Below are 8,843 nucleotides of genomic sequence, written 5' to 3'. Positions count from 1 at the left end.
CACTACTCTTTGGCCGGAAGGGATGGGTTGGGGGCGGGTGTGCGACACTTGCCACATGTTGGCATCTGATCGCGCCGGTTTAATCCGCCCTCAACCCGTCCGTTTCGTGGGGCAAATCCTCCCATGTGCCCGGGGCCGGACTGAGTTTCCAAAACTTGGAATAGTTCATAACAGATTAGGAGCAGATAGGAATCCTGGTCTGTGGTACTTTTATCCAGAGCGAGTGACTGATGGAAGAGAAATCCCATAAAAAGAACTTTTAAAATTTACTACTTTGCTTGTACCTTTTCAGTTGTACAAAAATGTTTCTTTTTTTCCTCATAATTAGGGATTACCTTTTCTTGTGCTACAATGTAGTACCTAGTCACAAGAGAATAATTTCAGGGGATCCTGGGTAAGGAACTTTCTTTTCAGGTCGTTTGTAATGTCAGAAACAAAAACTGCAGTGTACCTTTGCTACACTCTACAGGCTATTCTGAGAACTCCAGAAGTCAAATCATAAATCTGTTCAAAGTTATTTTGTTAAAAAACTGTAAGGATAGTAATTTTTGCATTTATAGAATTACAGCTTTAAAAATGCATATTTATGAATTCATGTATTATGTATGCTGAAGACAGCATATAATCTATTTAAGTCTCTCTGGTTTCGCTGGGCCAGTGCAAGAACAGGATTGCAACCTGTTTTCCAAATGCAAGTAAGTTCTTTGACTTCTAGGAACCATGTCCTGAGCTGACTAACCAGATTCTTTCCCAGGAGAGCAGTATTTTGTTGATGAGTGCTGTTTGGTGAAATGTCACCTTATTACTTATCATTTAAAGATACTGCTATGGCTGCTACTGTGAACTTGGAACTTGATCCTATTTTCTTAAAAGCTCTGGGCTTCCTGCATTCAAAGAGCAAGGATTCTGCCGAGAAACTTAAAGCACTGCTGGATGAATCTTTGGCTAGAGGGACAGATTCAAGCTACCGCCCATTACTGAAGGTACTGGAATGAATGAATGGTGTACTGTTGTACTGTCTGTCAAATGTTGACAATTCAAGGAGCCCACTTTTGATTAATTGTTTTGCAGGCCCCTTTTCCCAAACCCTTGCTTCCTCCCTCGCCAGCACTCAACACTTACTGAACAGTCCCTTTCCAGAGCAGATGTGGCAAGCCACAGGTGCCCATGGAAGCTTTCATCGTCTCACTCTGTAAAAACAATACAGTGGGAGACCCTTATCAGCTATACTTTAAAACCTAGTTTAAGAAAAGTATTTGTATTGTCTATCTTTGGCCTACAAGGTCAGGTCTTATACACTGCTAATTCTAGGGTCAAACCTTTAAAGGCTGTGCCAAGTTCTAATCATTCTCCTGCCTTGGTTGGATTTTGCACCAGAGACAACGAACATTTTCCTTATTATGTTGTCGAAGGCTTTCACGGCCGGAGTTCATTAGTTGCTGTAGATTTTCCGGGAGGTGTGGCCGTGGTCTTGGCATTGTAGAACGTGGCGTTTCGCCAGTAACTGGACATGCTAATGGAGGAGCTTTCCTGAGGAGGTTCTTTTGTTTCCTGAGGAGGTTTCCTGCTTCCTGAGGAGGTTGTTGAAATTCTAATCTTATCTGTAGTGCTATTGTCTGATGTAAAGCCTTTTGTGTTTTTCAGGACAGGAAGCCATGAACACAAACATAAACATAATTTCAACAGGAGAGAAAAGAGTTTAAAAATAAATAGGATATGGCTTCCTGTCCTGAAAAACACATGTCCATAGCCTGGGGAACTCCTACAAGACAATGACTCAGCCCTACCCACCTTCTAGAGTAGATATAAATTGACTGCCTACCATTTTTCTTCTCACCTTGACACAGAGAGTATTCCATCTTTCTGTGTTTATACCTCTGAGGATGCCAGTCACAGTTACTGGTGAAACGTCAGGTTCTACATTGCCAACTGTGGATGGTGGCAGCTTTGTGATCGGCCACCCTTTCAAAAGAAGAGGAAGCCCGTTTCTTTGCCTGAGGTGAAGAGTTCTTAGAAAACCAAGGAGTCCGTTCTTATGCTAGCCTTATTTATTTATTTATTTTTTAAATTGCATTTATACCCCGCCCTCCCCGTGAATGGGCTCAGGGCGGCTTACATAAGGCACATAGTGCATACAATATAAAAAGATAAACCAGTTAAAATTCAATTCCATCGGATGCAAGACTAGAAAACTCCCAACAGCTTGTATAACATGCATGCATATGAGAAGGGCTGATAGATTAAACTTTATTGATCTGTGGCCTTATTATGTATTTAATTACCCCAGTATTAATTTTTTTATTATTTTATTCATTTATTAAAATTACCCCAGCAGAGTTATTCCAGTCTAAGCCTGTCAAAATCAACAGAGTGCACAGGATTGCACTGTCAGTATCTTTTCTTGTAAATGTTGCCTAGAAACAATTATCACCTGTCCTTTTATTCTATCCGCTCCAGGAAATTGGGATGCTTGTAACTTCAAGACTGCTGCCCTAAGGCTGCAGTCCTAAAAACACTTTCCCGGGATTACTCCTCACTGAATAAAATGGGACCTACTTTTGAGTAGATCCACTTAAGATTGCACTCTTGTCAGCAAGCTGCCATGGTGTTCTGTGTAACTTCTGATTGTACATATGTGATCCCTGTCCCTGCCAGCTGACCCCTGTGTTTTCTATGCTGTAATGCCAAAGTAAAACAACTGGAGGATGTGTGGGGGAGAGTATGCTTCGCTGTTAGCGTTTCCAAAATATTTTTTATTATTTTATTTATTTATTAAAATTACCCCAGCAGAGTTATTCCAGTCTAAGCCTGTCAAAATCAACAGAGTGCACAGGATTGCACTGTCAGTATCTTTTCTTGTAAATGTTGCCTAGAAACAATTATCACCTGTCCTTTTATTCTATCCGCTCCAGGAAATTGGGATGCTTGTAACTTCAAGACTGTTGCCCTAAGGCTGCAGTCCTAAAAACACTTTCCTGGGATTACTCCTCACTGAATAAAATGGGACCTACTTTTGAGTAGATCCGCTTAAGATTGCACTCTAAACACATTAATTACTTAATTCCAGTAGGTGGTTATTCATGGAGGAGTGCGAATGCTTCTCCCATCCAGATTCTCTGGGCCATAACAGAGAAGGGAGAAGCCCTGAGCTGCATGAGCAGGCATTGCAGCCGTGGCTGAGAGGCTGTTGGCATCCTAAATGTTCCTGTGATGACACCTGTCCCTCACCAGCCACTGCCACCATCTACTGTAAACTGTTTAAGATTGAAATCCAAATGATGAAAACCCAAAGCACCAGCTTTTTAAAGGCCGGAACCCTTATCTCTATTACTGGGTCTTACTCCTCTTTCTTTTATTCATCTATAAAGGGTGATACTTATTTGTTTTTAAAATGTAGCATAGTGGTTAGAGTGTCAGACTAGGATACAGTGGACCTAGGTTCAGATCTCCAGTCTTCCATGAAAGCTTGCTGGGTGACCTTGGGTCGGTCACACAATCTCATGTGAACCTATTTCATGAGGCTGCTATGAGGATAAAAGGGAAGAAGGGGATAATGATGTTATCCACTTTATGTTCCCAGTGGTGGGGTGTAAGTGAAGTAAACAGATAAATCTGTCTTAACCAGATGCTGAAGGTGAGGTACAGAAACCAAAATGATCCATAGCATTAATAAAACACACAGCATCAACTCTGTTTACTCACATCATTCCTACTCCAAATTTAACGCCTTCCAAAAGAGAAACATCTTCCTACACCGTCATAAGGCTTGAACAGAGTGCCATAATCCGTGGGTGGCTGCTGAAAAAGCCCTTCTGCAGGTTTAGGTCTGTGACTTCTATAATTACTGGTTCATGCTAGAGAACACCATTTGATGATCTCAGCTCCCAGGCAGGTAATAATGGGTGGAGATGGTCCTTCGCGTATTTGGTGCCGCCTGAACCAATTAGGGCTTTATTAACGGCACCTTGAATTGTGCCAGGAAACAATTGGAAGCCAGTATAGCTGGAATAAGGCTTGTTTGGTATAATCTCTGCTGCTGGTCCCAATTATACCACTCTTTTGCGTCAGGTGACATTTCTGTGACAATTCAAGGGCTGCACAGAGTATGTTAGATGTCACCAAGGCGTGTGTGACTAAGGCAATGCTTGTTTTCTTCGGGAATGGCCACAGCTGGTGGGCTAGCCTTAGTTGTTAAAAATGTGACAACGTGGTGGAGAATGCGGGCAGTGGCGACCCGCTGAGACGACCCCGCCCACGTATCCCGCCTCCCTTTGGGTGGAGACCGCCGCCGTTGAGGTCCTCAGCGCTGGGCACCAGGCTGGAATCCCCCGACACGACGGATTCCGAAGACAGCCAAGCGTCGGTCGTAGAGAGGCCAACAGGGGCCGCGGAAGACGGCCACACCATGGACATCACCCAATTTGGCCAGTGGATGGCCGAACACCAGGCCAGGCTGGTGCGGGAGCTGGCACAACAAAACCAACAGACACAGGCAGCCCTCATGCAGGACTTACACCAAGCCCTCCGCACCATGGGACAGACTGTAGCCGGTGCCGGAGGCGGACAGATCCCCAGCGGGAGCCCCTGGCCTCCCTTGACGAAGATGGGTCCAGAAGAGGACGTGGAAGCCTTCTTGGAAGCGTTTGAGAGGGCCGCCGAGGCAGCACGGTGGCCGGCAGACCAATGGGCGTTTATCCTGGGTCCCTACCTGGCTGGTGAAGCATAGGCAGCCATGAAGGCCCTCGAGAAAAGTGAGGCGGCAGACTATAAAAAGCTCAGGGCTGCCATCCTGGACCGCTACGAGCTCACCCCGGAAACCTACCGCCAACGGTTCCGGGCCTTCACGATACCACCCACGGGGCGCCCCCGCGCCACAATAGCGGCCCTGCGGGATGCCGCCACCCGGTGGCTGCTCCCTACGACCGAGGACGGCCGGCGCATTGTTGAGTTAGTAGTCATCGAACAACTCCTGCAGGTCCTGCCTTCCCGGACACGCCATTGGGTGGCCTGTTGGAAACCCACGAAACTCACGGAGGTGCAAGAATTGTGGGAAAACCATCTGTCGGCCGACGTCTGCGATATATGGCCAAAGTCGGAACCGCCTCGCCCGCTGAAGGCCCCTGTTCCCAGCGGCCGAGGAGCAGCCGTCGGAGGGGCGGGACGAGGGAGCGAAGGGTTCGGCAAGCCCGGGCGGGCACGCCCGGGGGTAGCTCGAGCAGGCCCCCTTCCCATGGCACCAAGAGGAGGAACGGGTAGCGGACCAACACCAGGTGGCAACCCGGGAGCGGGACCCGGTCCCGGAGTTGGGCCTCGGCCAACGAGCACGACAGGAGGGGCGGGCGTGGGGCCCTGTTACACCTGCGGCCAATGGGGTCACCTCAAACGAGACTGTCCCGTAATGGAGTGCGACCTGGGGGTGGATTACACCATGCAGGAGGCCGAAACTCGGGAACGCCCTCCGGCCTGGACCATGCCGGTCCGAATGTACGGTCGGCAGGTAGATGCCCTGCTCGACAGCGGGAGCTCTATATCCATGGTCCTCTCCTGCTTGTTACCCTCGTGGCTGCCCGTGGTGCGCTGGGCCACCATTGTATGCTTCCACGGGCACTCGGAACGCTGTCCCGTAGTGGAGGTGCCGCTACAGTACCTGGGGCAGTGGGTAGAGGTCCAAGTGGCCCGCATGGCAAGGCTACCCTGCCAGTTGTTGCTCGGGCGAGATGCCCCAGGGATCAAGGAAGCCATTGAAGCCTACCACGTGGCTCGACACCGGCCCCGTGCACAGGGGCCCCTGAGGGAGGACATAGCCGCACCAGCGGGAGACGATAGACCACAAACCCCGAGAGATGAGTGGGATGAGGACCCCGGAGAGGGCCCATCGCACAGACAGCCACCCGAGCCGGATCCACGACAGCAGTGGCGAGTGAACCAAGCCTTCGTGGACGCACAGAAACAAGACCCAGGGCTGGAGCGACTACGCGCTCAGGTGGCGGTAAGAGACGGGACGGTAGTGGATCCCCGCCGTGAAGGGAGACTTCCCCATGTGAGGCAAGAAGGGGAGGTCTGGTACAGGGTGGCCAAGGGGCGGGTGGGGCCTATAGAACAACTATTAGTCCCGTCCGAGTTCCAGGCCGACGTCATGCGATTCGCCCACGACCACCAGTGGGCCGGACACCAGGGATTCAAGAACACGATGACCCGCCTGCTCGCACACTTCTTCTGGCCCACAATAGCCAAAGACGTAAGAGCGTTTTGTAGGGCGTGTGAAGTATGCCAACGAATGACGACACGGGCAGCCCCTAAGGCACCTTTGTCACCGGTCGTGGTCCACGGGGCTCCGTTCGACCGCATAGCCATGGACTTCGTGGGGCCCTTGGCGCGCACTCCCAGAGGGGCGCGGTATATACTGGTCATCATGGACTATGCTACCCGGTACCCCGAAGCCATACCCCTCCCGAGCCTCAAGAGCGCTGGAGTGGCTCGGGCACTTATGCATCTCTTCGCACACGTCAGGATGCCGCGGGAAATACTGACGGACAGGGGGTCACCCTTCACCGCCAAGTTGATGAAGCAGGTCTGTGATGTGCTTCACATACGACAGCTGTTCACGTCGGTACACCACCCGCAGACGGACGGTCTGGTCGAAAGGATGAACCAGACCCTCAAAGGAATGCTGCGGAAGATGTCGCGAGAGAAACCTACGGCGTGGGACCTTTTAGTGGACCCTCTGCTCTTCGCCATTCGGGAAACGCCCCAGGCCTCGATGGGGTTCGCCCCGTTTGAGCTGCTATATGGCAGGGTCCCAAGGGGGATATTAGGTGTGGTAGGCGAGCAGTGGGCCCGCCCCATCCCGAACGCTGAAAACGAGGAAGTGTGTGAGTACGTCGCACGGTTGAAAGATCGATTGGAGTGGGTGAGAATGGAAGCGCGACAGAATCTCGACCAAGCACAACAGGCGCAGAAGCGGCAGTATGACCGACAGGCGGTGCCCCGAGTCTTTGCGGAAGGCGAGGCGGTTTTGGTATCCCGGCAGGCGCTGGCCCGACCTCATGGGGACCCGTGGCAGGGCCCTTTCCGGATCACACGGGTACTGGGGCCCCTCTCATACGAAGTACAGTGCGGGCCGCGGGCCCGGCAACGGAAACATCTTCATGTCAATGATATTAAGGCCTGGGTCACGACACAGGAGGAAGACACTGCGTGCCTCGAGGCCGACCCTTCCTCGTTGCCCGAAGGTCCGCTACCGTGGACCGAGGACACGGACGGCGATGCCTACCCGCAGGGGGATCCGGATCTGACCCCAGAACAACAGGGGCAGCTACGGACGCTCCTGAGACAAGAGGAGGGCGTCTTCGCGTCGACCCCGGGATGTACACGACTTGCCACGCATTTCATCCCTACCGAGCCCGGAAAGGTGGCCCGAGTCCGGTGGCGCCCGGTTCCCCAGAAAAGATGGGACGCCATCGGGAAAGAGGTAAAGGAGATGCTGCGACTCGGCGTCATCGAACCCTCTCACAGCGAGTGGCGAAGCCCAGTGGTACTGGTGCCAAAGCCAGACGGCTCGGTACGCTTCTGCGTGGACTACAGAGAGGTCAATAAGATATCACAGTTCGACGCGTACCCCATGCCACGAGCGGATATCCTGATTGACCAACTGGGGCAAGCCCGCTACCTGTCAGCGATCGATCTTACGAAGGGCTACTGGCAGGTGCCTGTCCACCCCCCAGATAGAGAAAAGACGGCGTTCGCAACACCACAGGGGCTGTTTCAATTTCGCAGAATGCCCTTCGGGCTGCAAGGGGCAGCCGCCACGTTCCAACGGCTAGTGGACCGGGCGTTGGTTAATTGTGAAGGGTTTGCCAGGGCATATATTGACGACATCGTTATCTGCAGCCCTGATTGGCCCACCCACCTACAACATCTGCGGACGGTATTGCGGGCCTTAAAGCAGGCAGGCCTGCGGGCTAACCCCCGGAAGAGCAAACTAGGCTTCCAGGAGATCAAGTATCTCGGCTTCCTCGTGGGAAGAGGGCAGTTACGCCCTCTTCCAGACAAGGTGTTGTCGGTAGAACACCATCCCCGGCCGGTCACCAAGAAACAGCTGCGCCGGTTCCTTGGGATGGTGGGATACTACGGGAAGTTCATCCCCCATTTTGCCTCTCTCGCTAGTCCTCTAACGGACTCTTTGCGGAAAGATGAGCCGAAGACCGTCCGGTGGACTGCAGAACGGGAGGCAGCATTCCAAGCGTTGCGCAGCAGTTTGTCACAGGCACCGGTGTTACAAAACCCTGATTTCGACCGACCCTTTGTCCTGCAGACCGATGCCTCCACCACCGGGCTGGGAGCCGTCCTGGCCCAAGGCCCCCCTCAAGCGGAACGACCGGTGCTCTTCATCAGCCGAAAGCTGCAACCGGCTGAACGGCGCTACTCCACGGTAGAAAAGGAGGCCCTGGCCGTCAAATGGGCCGTCGGGGCCCTCCGCTTCTACCTGGAGCATAATCCCTTCCAGTTGGTAGTCGATCACGCCCCCCTGCTCTGGATGGAGCGCATGAAAGACCATAATCAGCGGATTCTGAGGTGGTACATGTCTCTTCTTCCCTTTCAGTTCACCGTTCGGCACCAGGCAGGCCGACTGCACACCGTGGCCGACTACCTGTCCCGTCTGCACGAGGACGCCCCGGAGCTCGATGCTGGTGAGGGGGTGTGTCCCGGCCAGAGTGACGGGATGGAAGAAGAGGGCGTACCGGCCCGGGACGCCCCGATACGTACCGGGACGACGACGGACGAGCGACGGCCAGCAGGAGCGGGGCGCGGGCGGGGCGAGGGTGGGCCAGCGTCGGCGGGGC

General features: G+C 52.6%; 1 protein-coding gene across 1 annotated transcript in view; it reads left to right on the top strand.

Annotated features, from left to right (window-relative positions):
- Positions 1-8,843, top strand: part of INTS12 (integrator complex subunit 12) — a 23,862-nt gene that overhangs the window by 3,056 nt on the left and 11,963 nt on the right. The window contains exon 2 of the mRNA XM_015429209.1: positions 820-983. Within this exon, the coding sequence (XP_015284695.1) occupies positions 828-983 (156 nt within the window). The 5' untranslated portion in view covers positions 820-827. The remainder of the gene's footprint in view (positions 1-819; positions 984-8,843) is intronic.

The sequence above is a fragment of the Gekko japonicus genome, unplaced genomic scaffold, assembly GCF_001447785.1.
Source record: "Gekko japonicus isolate JY-2015 unplaced genomic scaffold, Gekko_japonicus_V1.1 scaffold2981, whole genome shotgun sequence".
Lineage (NCBI taxonomy): Eukaryota > Metazoa > Chordata > Lepidosauria > Squamata > Gekkonidae > Gekko > Gekko japonicus.
The sequence above is the reverse complement of the archived record's forward strand: the minus strand, read 5'-3'. Positions and strand labels throughout refer to the sequence as shown.